The 23,894-nt window shown below is 43.6% G+C and overlaps 2 protein-coding genes across 2 annotated transcripts; both read right to left on the bottom strand.

Annotated features, from left to right (window-relative positions):
* Positions 1-40: 40 nt before the first annotated feature.
* Positions 41-19,689, bottom strand: LOC143349705 (uncharacterized). The gene is made up of 9 exons (XM_076781152.1): positions 19,369-19,689; positions 17,380-17,680; positions 16,523-16,617; positions 9,432-9,538; positions 8,945-9,228; positions 8,438-8,615; positions 6,430-6,599; positions 2,151-5,575; positions 41-1,896 (listed from the first exon to the last, which is right to left on the bottom strand). The coding sequence occupies exons 1-9, from the start codon at positions 19,413-19,415 to the stop codon at positions 702-704; spliced, it is 5,802 nt and encodes a 1,933-aa protein (XP_076637267.1). The 5' UTR covers positions 19,416-19,689; the 3' UTR covers positions 41-701.
* A 196-nt stretch (positions 19,690-19,885) lies between these two features.
* On the bottom strand, positions 19,886-23,392 carry LOC143349704 (odorant receptor 13a). The gene is made up of 7 exons (XM_076781151.1): positions 22,438-23,392; positions 22,036-22,344; positions 21,479-21,762; positions 21,144-21,243; positions 20,977-21,081; positions 20,553-20,702; positions 19,886-20,201 (listed from the first exon to the last, which is right to left on the bottom strand). The coding sequence occupies exons 1-7, from the start codon at positions 22,591-22,593 to the stop codon at positions 20,145-20,147; spliced, it is 1,161 nt and encodes a 386-aa protein (XP_076637266.1). The 5' UTR covers positions 22,594-23,392; the 3' UTR covers positions 19,886-20,144.
* Positions 23,393-23,894: the final 502 nt, after the last annotated feature.

Raw genomic sequence — 23,894 nt, 5'->3', positions numbered from 1 at the left:
TTCAATGTTCTACAATTTGCTTTCTTTGAATATGAACTTGCTCTTCGCGCTGATATTGCTTAAGGTCATGATAACGGTGAAGGTTTATTTGATCGATTCGTTATTTTAAGCAGACTCTGTTGCAGGCTGCGCTGACCTACAGATAATTTGAAACTCTGATCAACCTGTCGATCGACGGCTCCTCTTCGATTTATGCATTCGTTAATAGACTACGAGGAGAACATTTGCGTCGCCGAAGAGTAAAAAAAATGCACAACTTCGAGGAAGGCCTTTTAATATTAAGAACAGGAAGAGTTACATGACTGATACAGAAGGGTCGGAAGAACGAAGATCAATAAGCGTTAAGGGCTCTAAAAGATAGAGCTTATCAGGAAACGATATTGCAAGTCTAAGTTTCAAAGTCCTAAACGATTACTAAAGTCTTCGAATACATCGACGAACGATAGAAAAGTCTGACTCTATTATTTACAATGTGGTACAAGTTTCACGCTCCAAATTAACCTTTTTACAAATAACATTTATCTTATGGGTGACTCAAAAGCAAAGTAATACAATATCATTTTGTCAGCCAACTGATAAACTTGATTTACAAACAAGTGATTACGATTTGCAAAAGGATTAATTTGTATAGTAGAACCTGCACGATAGAAAAATATGTAACAAATACAATTTACAATTCGAGGAGACGATTGGAACGACGTTCAAGAGGCACTCGTGCCTCTGCTACTCTCAACAATCCGTCGTCTCTCTCTCAGAAGCTCCAGGAATCGCGCTCTAGGGCTTCCCGGATGTTTCAGTTTGTCCCTGAAATACATGATTTCGTTTATTGAGCTTTCGACGTTCGACTGATCGTTCGAACACGCGCGCACTTTCGAGTCGCAGTCTCTGAGTTCGTGCCATCGTTCTCGAGTGCCGTCGATCCAATCGCGTTGCACTGGAAAATTAGTCTTTAAAGTCGGCCTTTTCAGCGAGTAACTGTCAACGATTCCCGAGTCGATCTTCAAGCTTCTTTTAGAGAAACTGTTCAGAGAACTGTCGCATCCGCTTTTCTTTGTCACGTCGGCTAACCAAGAGGCGCGATCGAATGTTCTCAAAGGTAAATAATCTTCCTCTATCGAGTCTAAATCATCGTCAACGTTCCCTCTCGACGATGCAACAGCACTCGCTACCGACAAATTTCCCGTGATCTCGTACCTGGTGAAGTCTTGCGGTTCATCGTTGTCTCGCGAACTCTCGTCGAGATCGAAACTTCCGTGAACGTCTCCAGAAAATGGCACCTTGGTCGCACGATCGTGCTTTAGAAATTCCGAACAACCGACGGGACTTTGTGACCTAAGATCAGACAGCTGGAAGAAGCGGTTCTGTAGCTTTCCCAAACTTGGATAGTGGGTCGAATTGACCGCGTTCGTCGATCGATGAAAAATTCTATTCTCAAAAATATCATTTTCGTCGTTCTCATCACCCGAACCTCCATCCGAGAGATCAACGAGCCGCGAGCCGGCCAAGTCTCTAGAAACGAAGGGAACGTCCGTTTCGCGAGAAATCAGAAACTCGTTGCTCGCCGTAGGTGTACGAGTATCTATGCTAGGATTCGCTAAACTGGGTTTAGCGCCAGCAGATTCCCAATCGACACCGTATTTCTCTCGAAGCAGCTCGTTGTGCCTGTCGACTCTTCGTATACAACCCTCTAGCCTCTGAATTCCCTTCAGGCACTTCTCGTACGACTCCGTAGGAATGGCTACGTCGTCGTTCTCCTTCGAAAAAATATCGGTGTCGTTCTTTAAACTACCCTTACGGCCTACAAATTCCACGTAATCGCGATTTCTGGCAGTGGAGTAACTCCTTCGACGGGGCCCTCGTTTTTTGCTGCGGTCAGCGGGCATGGATGCGGTGTACCTAAAGGAAAATCAATTAATTTTTATGTTTCGGTTTTAGTAAACAACTGTTTTGAATATACATATGTGAGTGCTGCAAAATTCAAATTAGCGTGGAGGCCGATGAAGCATCTGTTTTACAAGAGCCATTAATCAAGTTATAACTACCAAGATTTGTTAATATTTTTGGATGAAAAGAAGATACTGTACAAACATGTAAGATGAATAAATATATCTACAAACTAAAAATTAGCACTATTCGCTGTTATTTATTACCTTTCGAGCATGGCCGCGACGTTCACGTATTCATTGATGGAGTTCAGATTCCGTATGAAAGCAGTCGCCTCACTGAGATACTCCTCGAGGATGTTCCTCGTTGCTCCGTCGAACGAAACGTTTGCCACGTCGTCCTCCGCGTTCTCGCAGCTCTCCGATTCGCTACTACAGGTATTCTCGGACGTATCCTCTACGGAAAATTTCACTTTCTTGCGATTCTGTTTCGACTCGTTTCGAAAGTCCTCCGAACCCAGTCCTTCCTTCAACGTTTTTTCCAAGTTGCTCGACGGTATTTGCTCTTTCCAATTCTTCTCAGACGCCAAGCTGCTCCTTTCTTCTTGCTGAGAATCGTCGGTCTCGTCGTTGGATGATTGGACCGTACTCGACGACTCTGGCGAGTTTCTCTTCTTCCTCTTTTTGATAATGGACTTTAATATAACCTGCGATTCCTGGTTCGAGCTGTCTTCGGCTTGATCCAGCCTCTTTCCGGAGACGCCGAAACTCGAGAAGGACACCTTCTTTTTATCAGAGTTATTTACACGATTGGACGAAGCAACGGACTCTTGATCGACGGTTTGGTAATCGAAGCATGGTCTGACCAACATCGAGGATTCGTAATCGCGTACCTGCGTGATTTCCATCAACTCTGACTGGTTCTTTTTCGGTAATTTCACGTGGAGGTTGCTGTCGATGTCACCGACAGATTCGATGTTTTCGACGTCGGTCGTGCCCGAGGATCTCGAACTATCTTTTTTTGTATGCGCCACGACATCGGGGGGACACAGACTCTCCCGCAGCTCGTGAGAATCCTCTTGCTTCTCTTTCGAGGGCGTTGGTTGGCTGGACGCGTTGCTCTCGTTGTAATCCAGACTGTCGTCCGAGAAACTGTGATCGTGTTCAGCGTTGTTACTCGTTTCTAACACGGTGCACGGGGAGGATTTAATTTCTGATGTTCCTGTATCGTTGATCGCGTCGTTTTCAAAGCCAGACAGAGTCAGACCTGCCGCTGGCATAACTTGGACAGAACGGATCTTATTTACAGGGCGAGGGGTTAGCCAACTGGTCCACGGGTCGTCGTAAACAGCAACACCAGGCACTTTTCTGAAATTAAAACTACGCTTCTTGGTGATGAACGCCTCCGTGATTAATCCCTCCCTGATAAATCCTTCGCCGTGACGTCCGCGCGGCGTCGAGCCACCGTCCCCAGCCTCCGTACACTGAGACACGTACGAAGTCCCGAGGGAATTCCTCAGAGTAATGGAATTCCTCATTCTAGTCCCCTCCGTTCGATTTGCGGCCACGTCCGCTTTCGAGCCCTTGGATACGTTGTTAGGGTCCTGAAAGATGTTCTCGATCCTAAATACTCTGTCGGTCTGGCCAAGCGCCGATCTGGCCAGGTCTCGCGAACAGAATATCTCGTTGCGAAGATCGCTCGGTTCGTCCGTTTGAACCTCGCCGTCCTTTGAGTCGGACTTGCACTTCTCCCGATCAGGGCTGTCCATCAGGGCTATTTTTGACTCCAAGACGTTCGTGCTCTCGATCGTGATGCTGATCGTGTCGGGCAACGATATAGAGATAACGCTTTTGTCGGGACTGCAGCACTGTTTCGAGCAGACGAGAGCTTCGTTCTTCGTGTTTGAAGCATCAAGACGCGGCGGTGGCGACGGCGACGGAGTCTGAACCGCGAAGCTGCGACAAGACGAGCGGATCGTGTTGGTCGAGGTTTCAACGTGCATCGGTCTTCGATCCGTCTCCTGGCAAAGCTCGGACAAATTACTCTCTGCGTAGTTTTGTCTCTTATCGGACAGAATCCCCGAATCGTTACGAGGAGAATAGATCTCGTACTCGCGATCCTCGAGATCGTTCGCCAGACTGCCGACGTCTCTGCATCTGACGATGCTCGTTTTCGGCTTGTCGGTCAAGGTGGCGATCTCTTTCACTCGAAGTACTGGTATTTTTTTATTGTCAAACGACGGGCAAGCCTCGTGGTCGTCGGTCAGGACTCCGACGTCCTGATGGACCACCAGAGGCGTTTCGGTCAACGATGCAGTGTCCCTTGTTCGAATAGTGGGCGAGACATCGGTCTGCGTGTCCACGCAAACGCGTCTCCGTTTGCCCAGCATCTTTTTCGAGATCTCCTGGAGCTTCATCTTCGCCACGGACTTGGTGTCAGTTCCCTCCGGCGGAGTTCGTACCCCGGAAGCATCTTCGGCGGCTTTTCTGCTGGCGTAGAGTCTCTCGGTGACCGCTGCCACGATTTCCGATCGCTTGGCACGCTGTATAGGCGTGTGTGCCCTGGTGGCCGGCAGTTCTTGCTCAAGAGAATTCTTTCTCTGCAACAGTTTATCCCGCGTAAAATTCGAAATCAAGATTTGCTCGTCTTTCGAACTACTCGAGCTACTGTCCTTGCTGGTTTTCCGTTTTAGATTTTCCAAGCTAGTCTTTCTCGCATAATTCTTCGATTTCGCTTCTGCCTGCCCGGCGGCTTCCTTCAGACTCTTGTCCGAGTCGTTGCTGCTTTTCCTCTGAAGCTGCTCCTTGCTCCCTTTCCAGACGTTCCTACTATTATTTCGATCGTCGATCTCTCGGATATTGTTCAACTTCTTGACCCTATCCGGAGCTACGGAACGTTTTTCCAAATTCGTATGGGACCTCTCCAACGGGAAAAGGGGTTCCTTCTTCTTTTGGATGATCTCGACCGAGCCGAATTTCTTCGATGTCTGCAGGTTCGACGAAACTATGTCCACCGAGTCTTGTTTGCAGAATTTTCGCTTCTCCTTTAGATTCGAGACTGATTTCAAGTGGGAGAATTCGGAGGCTTGGTAAACGTACGTCTCGCGACAAGATTTCACGTGGCTCTCCGACTTATCCGGGTCTTCGAACGCTTCTCGATCATTGCTGGTTTCGATAAACTCACCATCGATCGAGTCTTCTACCGCTTCGTCCGAGCAAATCTCTTCTATTTGCGCCGACGAATCTTGTAAGCTGTCGTCCGGCTTGATCAGAACCGCGACCAGCGTGGGGATGTCGACGAATACGGATTCGTGGACCTCGCCGATCTCGTCGCCCTCGTCGTTCAATTCCGTTACCTTAGCGCGATTATAATTACTCGCGAAACGGTCTCTCGCCGCCAGGAACTCGCACGAACCAAACCGTTTTAAGGAAAAAGCAGCCTCGCATGCAATAATATTTTCGGTAGAATTAGATCTTCGAACTGGAACGACGCTTCTCAAACTCCACTCTTCGTCCGCGTTCCTTTCTGACCGACGTTCTTCGGATCTAGAGTCTACGATCCGCTGCTTGGATTGCCCGGAAGATATTGTTTCTGTCTCCTTTGTCGATCTTTCGTCCTCGATGGCATCTATCTGAGCTATCGAATGATTCTTCCGACAGGAACACGACGCGTTGCTGTTCGCCTCGGTGTTCTGCAAAACAGAACCCCGCACGTGTATCGTACTCGATTAGATCGATCAGACTAGGATAGTGGAGTGTCCATTGCGGCAGAATTTAACTTATTTCTTTTATTCAAATCAATATGAAACCAATACTTTTCGCTCGAAACAAATGGCAGAAAAGGAAATTTGTAAAACGGGGCCACTACCCTAGTTGCTAGTATTTCTCTTTCCTTTCACTTATTACCCTACGAATGCCCTCCATTGGTGGGAATCGACTAAACGAATTAATGATCGATTACGTAATGTGAGAGAACCGAAGAATACTGTAAACCCTAACAAGTCCGATAGACCGATTGAAAATACGGATCACTCATTAAGCGTGTGCACCTGCAAACTGTGTTTTATCAGCAATCGTTCGCTCGAGCAATCGCAACGGGTACGCTCAGTGGTCGCTCAATGAGTATCAAATAAACGATTCGTGCATTTCATTTGCGTAATGACGGTTCGGCGCGAGTTTGCGTTGCCAATGCTCGATAATAAACTTACACGATTTATTTTCGCCCGAATGACTCGTTCTAGGCAACGCGCGGCCGTGCAACCGGCTGATCGCAAATAAACTTCCATTATAAATAGACGTTCGCTAATTTCTGAATACCTGGTCCAACATTTCACCCGATGTTGACCAATTTATTTTCTTATTTGTCGTGTCCCTTTGCCTCTTCATAAAAATATACGTTTAAACGCGGTGATAGAAAATTTACGTGCCACTTCGCGATGTCGTAACCATATTATCGATAGAATATCGTTCCGATGTCTTGTTCAATTTTCATGCTTATCTCGGAATGACGGCATTGCCCAAGCATAATTCAGTTGTACGCGCTTGCCTTTTCTAGCACCAATAACTTCAGCCTCGCCACCTCGGTCCTCAGCTCGCGAATAACCCTCGCCACGGGATCCTCGTTGACCACCGGCCGATTGACCACGCTCTGCGCCCTTTGCGCGAATCGCAGCGTGTGTGCGGTTTCGTTGTAACTTCTACTGGCGGGTGATATCGCTGGAAACGATTACAACAGAGAGAATTCGCTGAAATTAATTTGTTCGGTTCATGATACAGAGTCGTCGTACTGGGTGTAATTTTCAGTATATACTTAGTGCGCTAAGAGTTTCATATCCTTCGTCAAAGTGGGCTTTCGTTCTTGAGAAATTTCACTTTAAAGTTTTATTATAAATATAGGCAATATTAAACCTAGATTCTTAAATTGGACTTTTCGCAAGACGGAAACGTCATCAATTACACTATAATCTAGCCTAACAAAGTGTTATAACCAGATTGATAATTGTAGGAGGGTAAGAGAAGGATGACCATCTACCGTTCCATACGCGGTCAATCATAAACACAGACACTGAATATTAAACGTCCCAACCTCCACTGATAATAAACCTGAATGTTATTAGCAATTCAATTAGCCATCGATGATCAGCGGTTTGGAATATTTCGCCGCGATTAATTATACGCGTCCTGAACAAGGTAGGAATATTTGGTAATTCTTCCGTTTCCGTGGCATCAGCCGAACTAATTAGCTCACCATTTTTCTAGACCCGACATTAATTATATTTTGTAATGCATTAGGGGGTCTCTTGCGGTAGATGTCGAATCATCGAATAATTTCAAAAGAAACAAATTCGCACATTATTTCATCAATGAGAAACTCTACTTTCAAAAAGCTAATAAATTGAACTATGCGTGCAAGTTGTATCTCGATTGCAATTTATTTTTTTATTTTATTTCATTGATTATACTCTGTGTATGTGTGTTCGAAAGTATTGGAACAACTCTGAAAGGAACAAACACCTACGTGAATAAATAAGTCAAGAATTTGGAGCGATATTGTTTTTTGTGGAAAGCTTTAATAGGTTCATCCCCTTTCGCATCGATTTTCAACTCGCACCGTGCATATAAGTATATTTAAGAACAATTTCCATCGTGTACATCGAATCTTGTCTACGTGCGATGTCTAACTACGTTCAAATTCTACCAAATTTACGATCGTTCCGTTTACAAACATAAAGTGCGCAAGTATTTCGCGAAGAAATCGAAATTTTGGTCCATCGTTGGGCTATTTAACCAGTTAGTTATATCTATTCGTCTACAAGTAATCTACGAACAAATGTTCCAACTTTTACGTTTCCGAAAACTGACTTTTAAAGTGGCTACGAGTAGGGGTGCAACTGCTACGTCGAGAAACTGAAAAAGCTTTCGTATTTACCGATGCCCCCGTTTACTGCGTTATCGAATTTTAACCCGGCCGCGTCTTAGCTCGCCTGGAAAAGCATTTAAACCAATTACCACCCAGCCTGAGTCTGCGCTCCGGTATCGTGGGTATAATTTCATGAATCAGAGAGGCTCGCGATAATAATTCTCCTTTGGAAATTAACTGAAATTTATGGAAAGCTGGAGTTAAGTGGTGAATGGAACGGGACAGACGGGGTTAGAGCCGGTAGGAGGGAGCAGAGAAGCGATGGCCAAATTTTTTGTCTCGTACCGGAAGCTGAATCGTCTTCTCAAATTAAGTATCACGATCGTGAAATAACCGAGCCGAGAAAAAGAGCGAAATGGAGTGGTAACTGTGTTTTGAACAGAACGAGACGACTCGTAGGAGAATCTGCAAAGAACCGTGAAATGGATTAGCGACAATTCGTAGAGAAAAGAAACCCGTTCGTTGAACGTGTAAATCATCGTTTAAGCGCAGATGCGAGAGCGAGAAGGATGAAAAATTTCTAAAAATAAATGCAACGCGATAAAGAAGGAAGGGAACAGGGGGTGAGGTTGCGGATCACGAGGGTAGGAAAAGTGAGAGCAGAAGGAGGGAAGATCAAAGGGAAGACACTTACTGGCGAGCATAATGGTAGTGGCATTTCCGCCAAGTGCGTCCTTCAACAGCCAAGTAAGCGAAGAATCTCTATAAGGGATGAACCTCCTGCCTGGACCACTTCCGGCCGAGCCTCTCTCCGCAAGGGCTGATATTACGTTCCCTAGAGCCACTAGACTCTTGTTTATATTCGCACCCTCCTGCAAACACACGCATCACCCACAAGTTTCTTCTCTTTTTCCCTTTTTTCGTTTTTTTCGAAATTGCATTCGCCTTCTTGAATAGGACAAAACGATGCTTAGATCATTTCGTCCGACATATGTTATGATAAGATAGAGTAACCGAGACTTGGAAAGTTAAAGCCATAAAAACAGTTGTCTAGATTTTTCTCATAGAATTTTCATTACCAAACCGAGGCAAAAATTGGTTATTTTTTTAAGATCCTGCTTTAAAAACGTTCGCTAAGATTATCGATCTCTGTTTGTTCACTGGTTAGGGACGACGATATTATTTTTAGGGAATGACTCACCTTCAGTCGATGAACGCCGCTGCACGTGGCCGCGCTTTCGCTGCCCGCCAAATCAACCAAGCTTAATTTGCTGCCACCGCGTGGCTTCCGTGGCTTCTTCTTGGAGGAACAAACAGCATTGGCCGCGATGCTCGGCGTCTCCGGCGAAACGGCGATCGTCAACAGAGCGTGGCTGCGACTGCTGTTCGGATTTTGCGAAGTGGACGCTGTCTTCCTAGCTTTGGTCCCTTCCTCCACGTAGGACATCAACGATCCCAGGGTACGGACCACGCGATGGGTCAAACCTGTCGAGAAGAAAACTCAAACGCTAGATTTACACTGTCATGCTGACCATTACATTAAAATTCTCTTTTTTATTTCGATTAGGATACGCTACAATCCAATCGTATTGAAAATACAAACATAACTAATCGGTTTTTCAATCGGTGTTAGATCGCGATCATTGGAATACGAAGGTTGGGAAGCAGACATCTCAAATTACCGATACCTTGAACGTAAGGACCCAGTCGAGGATGCTCGCGAACTCTCAATCCGCTTGTACTCGAAGACGGCTTCAAAAGGTCTCTTACTCTCTCGTTGTATATCTCCAGGTAACTGAAACAAAATCCAAACGATATTGTAGTTCAGCTGCGATCGATTGCATTAATTTTATTACCGCTAATAGATTTACTTGTGATTATTTTATAAATTTATATTCGTCCATTAAAATGGACATCAAATTAATAATAATACCACCCGAATAACTAATTTTGAGTATCCTACAGATAGACGTTGTACGAATATAGGTATCACGTGCATTTAATTCAGATAGGCGTTCGATAAGCACAGTCGATATTCTACTGCGTTCGAAGGCTCTAAACAAATCGATGCAACTGCGATTCTTTGCCAGAAAACCATACGGGCCAAAAAAGGAAGATTTACCGGTCGCGTACTTTTCGTCCGAACGGTGTTCATGGGCAACCGCAAACTCCTGGATCCTCTTAACGTCATTATCTGCTCCGTTGTGCCCGTAAAACGTCCGCACGTGCGACCGTAAATCCGCTTAACAGTGATCGGAGTTTCCATCGTGCACCCGGAGAAACACTTTCCGCTTGGATTTCGACCAGCTTCTCTGTTCTTTCCCCTTTTTTTCCATTTCTACGCGACTCTCTCGATTTCGAAAGCTGCCGACCGCGCTTTAGGGCGGAACAATTGTACAACGAAACTCCTACTGTTCCGGTAATAGAATGTTTTTTAAATCGTTTATCGAAACAAATTTGTCTCCCTATTCGATTCGTTCTGTTTTCGATTCTTCTCAATTTATTGATACTAAAGATTTTCTACGTACAGTAATACTGAAATAATGTTCTCCACATATTGCACTTGGAATTATGCATCCATCCCATTCGATACCCCTATATGTAGTAAGAAATGTCGGATCATTGAAAGTACATAAATAGCCGAACTCGAAGTAGATAGAGACGTTCGTGGTCCGACTACTAGCCGGTGGACCACTCGCGGCAAATACTCATCCATTCTAGAAATACGCTGATGAACACGCTTCCGGAAATTAGAAAATCGAACGAATCCCCGTAATCGCCTGTGTTCACGCTGATTTCCTTGACCCGAAAACCCCGATATCTCGGAAACAATAGTCGTTTGCTATGCAGAGTTCGTCCAGATTTATACTAAAAACTTTCAACAATCACAACCTTCTTGCAATATAATTTTATTCGACAAAACAATCGTCGCTTAGTTCTAACTCTTCTTCCAACGTTCTACATGTTTGTACGTTCTAGTAACGTCACTTTACTTCTTGTTTAACACAGATGAACCACACAAATGTGGTCGCTAATACTCCAAAAGTGGGCACGACGATTTGAAATAAATTAAATAGAAATTTACGCTTCGTATTGTCGACTGGAAAACTTCACGATAACTATGCTTTCGAGGCAAACTAATAACAACGATCGAAACTTCCAACAAACTATTATTTGCATTTACGATCTCGAAATTCGCAGGAACCTGTTACGACGAAGAAAAATCACGTTTCGGAAGAATATTCGCCTCGCCGTTAAAAAGTAAACGTTTCTTTGTTAACTTGAGTTTTTTACCACTGTGGCGACTCCCAACCCTGCAGAATGAACTGCGAAAAAGCTATTTAAAGTTTCACGAAGATAACTAGACACTTTTGTTCACCAAACGCTCGACTCGCGTTCTGTTTCGCATCAGTTTTTTCCGCGTTGCTCGCTAGATAAATTCACTTGATAAACTAGACCATTAACGAACAAACGTACCAACTTAACAGTTGCCTGGTGACAACAATGTAAAGAAAAGTTTTTTTATTTGTTGCGCTAGACGTTTGCTCTCTTGAGAAACAAAGTCTGCGAACGTTGCAATGAATGTATGCATCTTTAATTACCAAGAGATCTAAACAATTGCTAATGTTATCTAATTTGTAACCCACCATTAATTCCATGGTTCCTGTCAATTTTTTTTAAATAAGCAGGGTGATGAATAGCTGTCCAGTTAATCGCTGTTACTTAACGTAATTCGAGGGGAAAAAACGAGGGAAAGTCGTTCATTAGAGGGTTTAAAGTTTTCAAGTGGCTCGCGAGGCCTCTCGTTTTCATTGCAGCGATAGCAGACCGAATGGGCGTCGGGACGAGGAGAGAAAACGAAAGCTGGCTCTCGTGCTTGTCGGACATTACGCGAACGAACGGTGTCGGAATAACAATCGATCGGCGTCGTATCTACGAAGGAATATTGGCGCGTAGAAGAAAAAAAAACGAAGAGACTGATCCTCTAAAACCGTCAAACTCGTTCCAAGTTCGAAGCCTTTGTTTCAGGATGCGATGTTTGAACGCGCGGCTCGAACGGTGGACTCGGCTATTTCCGATAATCGATGCACGCGAAAATTCCAAGCTCCGGTGAACAGGTTGATCATAGAAACAACGGTTTTCCGCTCGCTAGTTCTCGCGAAAGTCCATAAAAAAATTCCGAAAGCTCGATTTTACATACAAAGACTCGCCAAGAGTTGGTTGACCTGGCTTTTAATCTTCTGCACAGCCCGTTTTAACTTCGGTTTACCGATGTCCTCCGTTCGACGGTACCCACAACAGTGCATCTTCAAATTCGTGTTAGAATGATTGAAAATGTGGACAGAGTCGGGCAAATTTTATTTTCGAAGGAGGAATAGAAATGTTACGTTGTTCGCGAATAAGATCAGCTATAAAACTTGTTGACTAGACGTAAGAGAAATCGTTCGGTGAAATAGCGTGGTTCGAAAAACGACAACCGATGGACAATCAGAATCCACGAAATGCAGATCGAATCGAATTTGCGATCATAGTCGAAATCGTAGGCTTGCAGCCGAAGCGTAACTTCCGCGCGTGCAAAGAGAGAAGACGGAGTAGGAAAAGGAAGAGCGGAAAGAGCGAAAGGGAGGCGAGGATTCTATCGATCAATCAGCCATAAGTAATGCGGAGCTTTTGATCGGTTACCGTTTCATTGCGGATGGGAAGAACGGCACGGCATGCCATCGTCTACGAATTCGGTGACTTAATCACGTTGAACGCCGATGCCTAATGACGATGGCTACTGGTTCAATTAGCGCCGGACGTCGGATCATTTACGCACGAACGTGCCCATTTAAGCCAATGCTTAAAGGTGTATAGAGATCAAAGAAAAAAGGTATCGTAGGAATATTAACGACACAGGAAACGCAGCAATTGTCCCGCAATATTAGCAGGTGTCACGTTTACCACGACAACGCGTCAGTTGTAACAGGATCGTTGTTAGATCGTAAATTAAATTATGCCCAGGCTCAGTTCGCGTTTATTGACGAGTACGATTCGCTGATAGGTATAATTAATCGCACAACAAAACCAGAATATCGATTCACCTCCCCTCGGCGTGTACATATTCCCTGCGTTCCCATGTTGCGCGTTAATACGCGCCAATTGAGCGTCGAACATGCTCGGAGATGATACGAAAATATTCACGAATAAGCAGTTAATCAACCTAGAAACTGTTCCTCGCGAATCTAATTTCATCTACTGATAAACCTACAAGTGCGTTTCGTAGTTTATTTACAGCCCGTCTAACAACAGCGTGTCCGACATATTTTCGAAACTACCTATTATCGATTATAATGGAGTTAAATTTGCATATCTTACTCGTTACTGGTACTAATAATTTCTAACGAGTGTTCCATCGGACAAGGATATTTTCCTCTAAACGCGTCGCTGGGATGCGTCCAAGAAACTAATCTAATCGATAAAATATAATAGAACAAAATCTGACCAACGCCGCTAATATGTATCTTTGGCACTAGGACCGTGAACTTGACGGAATATCTTTGCGGACACTTTGGAAAATTCATTCAATTTTTCTATTTCCCTTATTTCCTTCGTTTCCCTTTCCCTTTCGCACCAGTGCACGCAACTGCGAGCCAGAAGATACTCGTTGCCAATTCTGTTTGCCGCGTACTTTTTGGCTTCTTTTTCTACCATCGGCGTTTGTTTTCCCCCTTCGTCCTGCTCTTCCCATACTTCCGATCCGTTTTAATCCCGCGGTTCGCCTAGCTATATCTGCACCTTACCCTTTTCTCGCGTTTCTTCCAGGCTGCCTGTATTTATTCAGTAACTATCGAGGCAGGCTCCTTTGATACAAAGTCGATAAGTTTGTTACGTATTACGCAAAATTAGAGACACATCAGAAATACTTGTAAATACTTGACCATCTTGTCTACGAATGTAAACGATGATCGCAACCTCGATAAGACGACTTGCCTGATTTCTCAATGATGCTTGTTACTCAAGCAGCCGCGTATGCGGAAATATCGTCGCAATACAGGTCAGTGTGACGACTACGAAAAGCCAGTTGCTTGCTTATTTATACATGTAGCGTGCAACACCTCCTCCAGACCATCATGCGCAAACCGCGTGTAAAACGCTATCGGATTTTATCGTTCGGATTCACGGGATCGTGATATCGCGGCATCGGTACTAACGTCCGGCGATACAGACCGTCACAAAACCGGCAGTTAATCTCTATCGCAACTACAGGAATGTTCTTTTTCATCGACGAACCAAATACACTCGAGAATACGAACCGAAAACAATTAACTTGCGGACCGAGCAATTTCTCAATCGTAAACATTTGTATACGATAGTTTGCAAACAGCGGACGTTACAAATTATGCAAAAGATTTTGCTCTGATTATAAGCGATATTTTCGGACCTAGATCTATTACCTTTTGGATAAAATCCGTTTTCAGAGAATGACTCCTGAAACGCTCGGAAAACGAGAAACAATATGATTGGAAAAACATGAAATTCCTGCTCTAAAAATTGTATGACACATGAAATTCTCCAGGGTAACACGCGTATGTCACATCGTGTTCTCCGGTGATCGTAACTCGGCCAGCGTAAAAGCTAGAAAATCGTCATCTTCTATCAGTTCTGTGCGCTGCAATTTTTGAATGTACACATCGAAGCGGTCCATCGGCAGGAGTTATTGGCGAGCTATCAGAATACGTTTTAATCTAAAAGATATTCGAAATATTTTAGCGGAGAGCCCATTAACGGTCGCATCGTAAACTCGACAAACTATGGGGTTAGTTTTCGCGCCGTGACGCCGTTAGCGCACGAAAAAATTCCGCTTCCTAAATCCAACGCGCGAACAGGAATTTCCGTCGAACACGGAAAGGGGAACATGAATGACGATGGCTGCGGCTTTATATTCAAAGTCAACGATACACACCGGCCCGCGACAGAACGAATATTTTTGTCCCCGTCCGAACAACGAGTCGCCGTAGCACTTTTAATAACTGCCGGTGATCGTATAAACGTGAATTTATAGTATTCAAGCGAACCGTACGCGACGTACGATTCTGCCTGTACACACGCGTAAATCTGTCGTTTATTTCTTTACGTACGTGTGTATGCATGTACGATGTGTGAAACAATAGGATGATTCACGGGCCAGTTACTAATGGTAAGCAACGTAAGGACACTCCTCGATTATGGAGGCCATTCCTTCGCAAAAATTGAAATACATCAATTTCGTCTTTTCCCTAGAACAAAAGAGCTTGAAGAAATTTTAAAACGAGACGATACTTGGCAAAAAAGAAAAGTGTAATTCTACGCCTTGGCTCTATTTCTACCGCGTTTTTACAGTGTTGAGAATGTATTCGCAATCGTTAGTGGAACATCGTAAGGTAGTTTACAGCGTACGTCAACGTGTGATCTAAGTTAAGAGCAATCGATATCCTAACTTCCGCTCCATGAAAGCAACTCAAACATACGCCTAATAAACGAACAGAACAGTGCAAATGGTTCAAGAAGTGAGTTCGAACAGATATTAACGGTTCTTACCAAAATTGCAGTCGGTCTACGATCGGTGTTGCATTTTCTTTAATTAATTTTCATATAATCGATTCTCGACACAATCGAATCGAGCGTTCGATCACTGAGTGAAACATCACCGAGTAAAGGCGCGAATAATGTTACCCAGGTGTAGCTAGACGTCCGTCTAGGATTGCGAGTCACGGGGCACTGAGCTTACAAGACACATCCAGGCCAACAGCGCTTGCAAGCTCGCGACTCCTAAGCTCGACTTGAACGTTTATCCCTCCCTTCCAGCATCGGGCACCTCACAACCCAGCCAACAAACAATATTTTCCTTAACTAGGCGCGGTCCTGATTTCGCAAACTTTGCTCCAATTAACAGGGGTGACAGGTTTAGTCGCATGGCGTTCGACTATTACTATACTCTGACAAAAGTTCGAGGAGGATTAGAAGGTTCATACAAAACTAGCAGCATAACTAATCTTAAATGTACCCTTTCGAAAATTCACTGCTATCTACTAGTTTAGCTCATACACAGTTAATACAAACTTCCACGATCGAATATCGCTCGAAAATTAATTTCATGAACAATAAAAATGTAAATAAATGGAACGATAAAGTTGTCGTCACGTGCGCCATCGATCCGACAAAATTATTCACTGAGAGAAATTTCACGAAATCACTCGATGGTAGTAGGTTGCACAAGAATGCTAGGAAAACTTAAAGCACAGAGGGGTTACACAGCAATGAATCGAACGTTCGAAATCCAAACAATCGACAGCACAAACGAGCCTGAAACACGGTCTGTCGAAAACGATAGGCAAAATTGCTTCGATAGCCGGACCTTGACCGAGAGACATCGATGCCTTTATCGGTGATTGGTGTACGTTCGTCGATGTGCCTTGTACACATCCACAAAAGACGCCGCGAATGTTAAGTTTCCCACAGTTGTCAATTCAGACGCAAAATCGCCCGGATAATGCTTTTCGTCCATGTTAGACTGCAATCGAATTAAATTCACGCGCCAACTTGGTCGAACCTCGATTGCACGTCAATTCAAAAGTCGAAATTACGATAAATAACTATACGCGAGATTCTTACTTGTTTGCTTCGTTGAATCTTACTTCTGAATTGAGTTTCGAGTTATCGAACGTAAAAGAGTTGGCGTGTAAAAACTATCTAATTACAATGCAATTATATGTAACCAATTTTATCCGACTTTGAATTCGAAGGATTCAGCAATTACCTGACCGAAACGCAGTAATTATTTCCGCATTTTCCGTGCCTTTCGATCCTGGAGAAGAGACCTTCGCAAAGTCGCGGCGTGAGACCTGGCTCCTCCTGTGCAAAACATAAAGCAAAAAGAAAGAACGTTAACCATTTTTTAAATTAAAAACAAGATACAAGGAAAAGAGAGAAAGAACCGTCGGTGAGATGGAAAGCAGTGGTGGTAGATACGGAATAGCGGTCGCCTCGGAAATTACGAATCGTTAACTATCAGTCATCGGAATGTCCTGTGGCGATCGGACGACTCCTTTCGTAATTGAAACCGGTTGTACGTGCTGAACGTATAACCGAGACACGTGCCGAGCTTTTAAAAATCCACGCCATACGCCCCCTTCCCTCTCTAATGTGCAGCCACCGTTGACCCTCTGTTCCACGTTTGCAGACGGCTACCAAGCCACAGGGCAATTTAATTAACCAACGTTCCGTCGAAAACAATTTCAATTTACTGTTCGAAATTTTTCGCGACGAGAAACCATGCGCTAGAGAGAAAAATCGCGTTCCGATTGTCAGCCAATTACAGGACGCACCTGGCGAGTTCATGAACGCGTCACGTTCCCGCGTGATTGTCCGTTTATTTCTTGATGTCGAACGACGTTCTCTATTATTGGCCATTGACTATTGGCCGAGACAGTTCCAGAAAAAACTAACCATTCGCAACAATACCCACAAACTTATATATCGTGCTTACGCGAAAAGAAGGCTAGGCTGTGTTCACATTCTCGCTCTAGTTGATTATTTGTTTCACGTTAGTTACAACTACTTCTGAATTTATGGGAATTGAACGTGGAGTCGTACGTGAACAAGAAAAATGGATACCTTGGTTCCCATCATCGTGTACGTCTTTCCAGACGAGCTTTGTCCATACGCCACCAGGCAAGAATTGTAACCCGAGAAAACAGCATCCAGAACAGATTCGCCGAGAGCGTCGTAAATTTTTGCCTGATCCGCAAAATGTTCGGTCTCGGGATCGGAAGAGTCGAAGCAATAATCGAAATCATATCTTCGAGTTCGCTCGCGACTGGTCCCAGCTTTGCTCGAGAACGCCCTCAAGTTCGTCAAAGAGATCCCGTGCAAGTCGGTGTGAACAACCACCGTCGATTCCGCTAGATCCAGCTCTCTGAAACGTACATCATTAGAATCATACCTCGCTGGATCGTGGTTGGAACAAATGCATCATTTAGGAACGACTTACAATGTGGCATACGTTGACAAATTTCATGGTGTTGGATAATTTTTAAATCTAAACCCGAATTTCCACCGCTTCACTTTGGATGTAAACCGAGTATCGGACATTCTTTCCCATCTTTTCTAAGGGAAACCCGACCATTTTTGTCACGCTTCGCGAATCTGGATCGACTCATCGAGGACTCGAAGAAAACTTCCCGATAGACAGACAGATGGAATAGCTAATTCGCGAAAAGAGATCTCGCAAGGAAACCAATAACAGCGAGTTCACTGCCGCGAAGTTGGTCGGATTTTCCGAAGGAAGGAGATAGTCGATGAAATTCGTCGCCGGGTTATTAGATCTCCGGAATAGGAAAGGGGATGTATCGGAAAATCGAGACGAAAGCAACGAAAGGTCGAACGCATCGAGTTTCGAAACAATACCGTAAAGACGGCATTCGTAAATCACGGTCAAACGAGTTTTCAGGTCGCCTTCTGTCGTGTAGCAGAACCTTTGGCGTGACCAGACGAGTGGAAACGCTATTACGTACTTACATGCTCATGTGCGTGAGACGCACACACAGAAATGCAGATTCGGTGCTTCGACATCGGGTCCTCGCGTGATCCTATCGCCCCTATTCGGTCTAATCGGTACGATTTCGTGCCGCGTTTCGCGTTTTTGCGAAATTAACATCTCGTCGTTGTCGAACACCCGGACGGACGGATCGTTCTGGGTCAACGAAGCTGTTGAACCTAACCCGAGACTTTCGAAATCCATAAAAGTCCTCGGTCGCGAGAAAATCGATCCCTCTTTCCTCGCGTTTCGATCAAACTTCCAATCTCCGTTAGCCTGAGTTCCGCTAATTCGAATCATCTGAATAATCCACTAACTGATGTCATATCCAACTCGACGCCATTTATGTTTAAAAACAGCCAAACGTAACGGCTGCAGTTGCTTCCTCGTTGTCAAAGGAGCTTGTCGCATTCGTTTCCCCGAGAAATTGTCAGTTTGTCTTACTTTTGCAACGTTCCGGCCCCTTCTTCTAATTATAGAAACGAGTTCATAACTGCCGAATCGAAAAGGCACCACTGCCCAATAAATCCTACTTCCAGATCTTTATCCTCGTTTTATGCGTGAACGCGACGCGGCGCCGCTTTCCGATGCAAAATAATTACCTCGGGCCGCGTATTTCCAGCAGACGCCAGTCGATAGCCGAGAAGAGTCGTAAAACCCGCAAAGAACTACCTTGCAAAAATGAAATTACAAAGCCAATAAACCTTGACCTCTGTTCTCCGAATGTGCACGTATCCCCGGAGCACAGAGAAAGAGCAATGCGACAGCGTGACAGTTGAAACGGTTTTTGCTAGTTTCTTAAAATACATTAGCGCGTATCAGGCCGTAAACTCAACGGTGAAAGCCGTTCGCGAACGAACCGAGAATCTTCAGCCAATGTTTCCATCGTTACACGTCTATAGAAATTTCATTTTTTACCTCGCCGTGACCTTTTTCCTTGATTCAATTTCACGGGTTTCAGATACCTGTACTTAAAATTACTATATCAAAAGAAAAACCATATTTCAACGTAACCATTAAATCCCCATTAGTTTCTTCGAAACTGACGGCAACTTACTGATACTCACTTGGCAGAGATTGGTCTTACGCGCACCGCTACTTTGATGTTCGCCATATTGCCATCCCGTGGACGACGACAATCATCCGGCTCTCATCGTCGGCTGGAATGCTGCGAAAGATTCTATCGAAACGAGTCTTCGATATTTGTTCTCGTTACATTCTACATATACCGATGCAGCGAACACTGAACGCGAACGACGTTGCACACGGAATAGAAGATGCCAGAATGGAGCAGCCGTGTGCGTGCACTGTAGCCGAGTTCACGTGTGGTACTGTTGCGATGAAAATACCCTCGAGTCGCTCCCGAGACCATTTGTTTCATGGTTCACCCCACCTAAAGAACACGACTGAACTCGTAACATTTTGCCCAAACTCTTCCAAACGACTGGCTAGCTGACGATAGCTAACTCACGATGGGTATGTGTTTTTGTTTACATCTGGTCACTGAAAATGCAGCTGACACGTCGCGCTATAAGCGATCCGATATTAAATAGTCCATGAACAAATATTAAATTACTGATTGATAAAAACTATATTCCCCACTTTATTCTAAAAGCTTTTACCTTTGAACATCGCACGAAATGTACCTCGTTTCTCGCTCTGATCAACCCCCGAAACCTCGGACACAACGCGTACTTTCAGACGGCGCTTTGATGTATACGGATATTTTTAGACTAGCGAAACAACTATAGTATATATTCTCTATAAGTTGAGTCACTCGAGGGACTCCATCTACGATCGCAAAACATGTTGTACAGAACGTCTACATTCATCGCAGAAGCCATTATTCGTCTTTGGCGGCCGTCAGCACCGTGAAGTACGAGAACGACGTACTGAGAACCTGCAAAGCACACACAATATTCTATCAATAGATTTGTTTAATTTTACTTTTGTTAAATATCCATGGTTGAATTTATTCGTTTAGATTATGTAAAATTTGCACTTGGTGTGCTGATTAAGGCCGAAGGATCATCCTTGCCACTAACAGCTGCCAACTAAATTCTTTAAAAAGTTTCAATTAACAAGGTTTTCAAGCGTATTAAAGAACTTTAAACGTGAGTGAACAACCCGGCAGCGGCCGATCGAGGGTTGAAGAAGAAGACTTGCCCTCGTTCTGACGCTGAAAAAAACGTCGATACTCAAATCGGCGGCTGACGTGCCACCGAAAGGGTTGAAATACGTTTTCACTCACCGCTGAAAAACTCTCCAAAGACATACTGTAAAATTTCGCTGCCGTTATCTTGCTGGGAACTCTCGAGCGCATCATCATGATTCGTAGATTTTTGTAGAAACGGCCACCTATCCAGCCGCTGCTGTAAGCGGATTCACCCACTGCTTCGCTCTGTTTAGTCATCAATTATTAATTATTTTCCCTTCTCTCTTGTAAAAGACACGATTTAATAGTTGACACCGACAAGTATGCAGTCCAATACCAGAGTTGGGCAAATTTTATTCGCTATTAATTCCTAGAATAACGTCCGTTTACGTTCCGTTTGTAAATTCGTTCGTAAATTATAATCCATCAACGTTATTCGTGAATAAAATCTGCCCAATACCAATAGTCGCGTCTTTAGAATCGTTAGTGCGAAAGTTTGCAAACTAGTTTTTGCACTCACCTCGTCGATCAGCCCGTTTCCGCTAAAGCTGAACATGAACAACTCGAGAATGGCAGAATTTAGAAAGGTTGAATATTTCATCAGACGCCCCTTGTCCTCCATCATCTGGAAACGTTACCTTTTTTTAATCGACGACGCTACGACTCGCGAGGAATGAACAGACGTACCGAGGTGATTTGAAATCCCGCGAAACAGATCAGCCCGGTACTAATAACGAATTGCCCCAAAGCCAGAACATTTATGATCCTCTCCAATGCATCTGCGTACCTAAAAACAGATCGTTGCATGTAATCGCAGAGCATTTTCGCGATTAATGCGCCGGAGAAAATCAGTAAGGAAAATGAACGATCCTTAGACACTGTCAAATACTGGCTAAAACGATAAACAAATTAGAAGATGAATATCGATATTGTTAGATGCTGTTTGAACTACATTTACAATTTCAAATTTCAAAACAAACATCCAGGAAAAATGAATTCATAATCTAACAAGTAAAACGTACGCTATTGCTTCCTGATGACGTATCACGCAATCTGTCATGGCAGAAACAGAATCAGGTTCATCGCTTTTTAGGCCTTCCAGCCTTTTACGCAGAACCGCAAACTTCGCCGATCCGTGCATTATCACTACTAAATTAAAACTGGTAGCACCAGCTATCATGCTTCCACCAAAACCACCTGCCGTTACGTTGAACATATAAAGACACTCGAATACCGGTGACACAGTTTGGTTGATGAAAAAGTAGCCTCGAAAGGGAAGCACTTTGTCCCGCCCAAGAATGTAAATCTACAAGAAAAATGAGTTGAATTTCATTGCTTTCTTTTGAATCAAATCGTATCAAACAAGTCTGACTACTCTTTAACTAAATTAAACGTCAGCAAATTTTTTCAAATCGAGCTAAACTCCCCAATCGCTTCCAAACTTAATCGGATTGAAACTACGACTTGTAAATCAAACCAAATTCCATCGAGTTTAATCGGCAAGGAGTTTAGCACGAAAAGTAAGCGTTAATAAAAAAAAGTTAAAAAAATAAATACAAAGACACGTTGGTGTACGTACTTCCAGAATGGGAACACACATAAATATTACGATCGTTACAGCGACAGTGCTGATAAAATATTTGGCCAGCCGATAGGCAAACAACGTTTTCTCTGCTAAAATAGTCTTGTCATCGGAGGAAGATGTAGTCCAGTCCTCTCTCATTGTGTTCACCACGTAAAGCATATCCTTTTGGTGAACCGTATAAACTATCAAACGAACGACGCAAAGATAAAAAGCGGAACAGATAAGAGCACATTCGGTTGCCTCGTCCAAATTGTTTAAATTATGTATCACATCGGCCGACACTGCAAATGACATCACCACCACCTGAAAACTCAACTCTTTCAAATGATTATCTCGATCTTTGTTAAACTACTTAGCGATCGCCAATTTTGCACTAATCTCCTAAACGATGCTTACCAAGAGAAACATACAGAACAGATGAAATCTTCTAAAGAGTACCTTTGCTTTGCCACTATTCTCGTCCAACGGCCAGATGGATATTATGCTCCCGTTCATCTTTATGGGCCTAATTAGTTTGTCGTATTCTTCGCCATTATATATTTGGAAATTCATCGCTCTCAGATTTCGATGGAATTCGTTTACTTATAAAAACGAATCGTCGACGGGAAGATACCTCCACCACGGTTTGTTTCACATTGGCTAGGATAACTAAAGACATTCTCCACAAAATCGAATTCTCGTGAACCGACGAAGGAGACATTGACCGACAACGTAATACTTATTGTTTTATAGTGGGCGGGATGCAATAGTTGACGAGAATTCAAACTTTACGTCCGTCAAGTATTGCACGAAACTCTATAACGCCACCCCTGTACCGCCTCCTAAAGTATACGCGTAGACATACTGTTCGAATTGTACTTGGCATGAATATGCATATACGCCTGTACATTTGCGAAGATAAATATACACCTTTGTCGAGATTGCTACTTCAAGTTTTTCTATTCGACTTTTTCTTCCGCGTATTCCTCTTTATCGATACGCGAAAGTTATTGCCCCTGTCGGACACAAATTAAAAGAAAGGCTAAGCGGAGGCTGCAGCCTTCAGGTCTAATTTTTATAAATACTAAAGCGAGATAAACTTCTGTAACTGTACTGAAATAGGGCTCACGAGTAGACTACGTGACATGATATAAGAATTAAAACTAAATGTGACAAGAGTTACGATTTAATAAACAATCAAAGCATTGATCGCTTCGAATCTGATGAAGAAACTATATATATTTATACTAAACTATACGAGGAAGATCGCAGCCATTAGCTCATATTATTTGCTATGTAATTAATAATTATATTATATAGTTACGAGTTATTAATTACATACTAAATAATAATGATTACCAGGTCTCACCACTTGGAGGTTGCTGCGAATGGAGACCCGCCCTAGCCTCACCCCAACCACCCTCCTTTGGTGAGGAATCCTAACATCTAAGAGACAAGCAACTGAAATTTGACCATTTACTAGGAACAAAAAACAAGAGAAGAATCTTTAGAAGAATTGACTGATATATTGACTGATAAATAGACCAAAAACCTAACAAAATATCGATATTTGTGAGATGATCATACAAATGTGCAACTGCACGTACGAACTCTGTCTATTAGAATAACAATATGTACCTTCCTATTGATTGTTCCTACATCTGTATTACGATAGTGCCTAATAAGACTCTGAAGAACGACGTTGGAAAGTGCAACTGCACATACGAACTCTGACTATTAGAATAACAACATGTACCTTCATATTGATTATTCCTACATCTGTATTACGATAGTGCCTAATAAGACACTGAAGAACGACGTTGGAAAGTGCAACTGCACGTATGAACCCAGTCAGATACAATACTAATAGGTGC

The sequence above is a fragment of the Colletes latitarsis genome, chromosome 14 (assembly GCF_051014445.1).
Source record: "Colletes latitarsis isolate SP2378_abdomen chromosome 14, iyColLati1, whole genome shotgun sequence".
NCBI classification, from domain to species: domain Eukaryota; kingdom Metazoa; phylum Arthropoda; class Insecta; order Hymenoptera; family Colletidae; genus Colletes; species Colletes latitarsis.
This window is presented reverse-complemented; position numbering and strand designations above follow the sequence as displayed.

Excerpts from the sequence above, each read along its gene's own strand:
- LOC143349704 (XM_076781151.1), bottom strand. The coding sequence starts at position 22,593 with ATGAATTTCCAAATATATAATGGCGAAGAATACGACAAACTAATTAGG. Across the intron at positions 21,763-22,035 it reads TGTGTGTTCCCATTCTGGAA|ATTTACATTCTTGGGCGGGA; the intron begins GTACGTACACCA and ends TTTTTCTTGTAG. Across the intron at positions 21,082-21,143 it reads CGGGATTTCAAATCACCTCG|ATGATGGAGGACAAGGGGCG; the intron begins GTACGTCTGTTC and ends TAACGTTTCCAG.
- LOC143349705 (XM_076781152.1), bottom strand. The coding sequence starts at position 19,415 with ATGGCGAACATCAAAGTAGCGGTGCGCGTAAGACCAATCTCTGCCAA. Across the intron at positions 9,539-16,522 it reads AATTACTGCGTTTCGGTCAG|TTACCTGGAGATATACAACG; the intron begins GTAATTGCTGAA and ends ATTTTGTTTCAG. Across the intron at positions 6,600-8,437 it reads CACTACCATTATGCTCGCCA|CGATATCACCCGCCAGTAGA; the intron begins GTAAGTGTCTTC and ends AATCGTTTCCAG.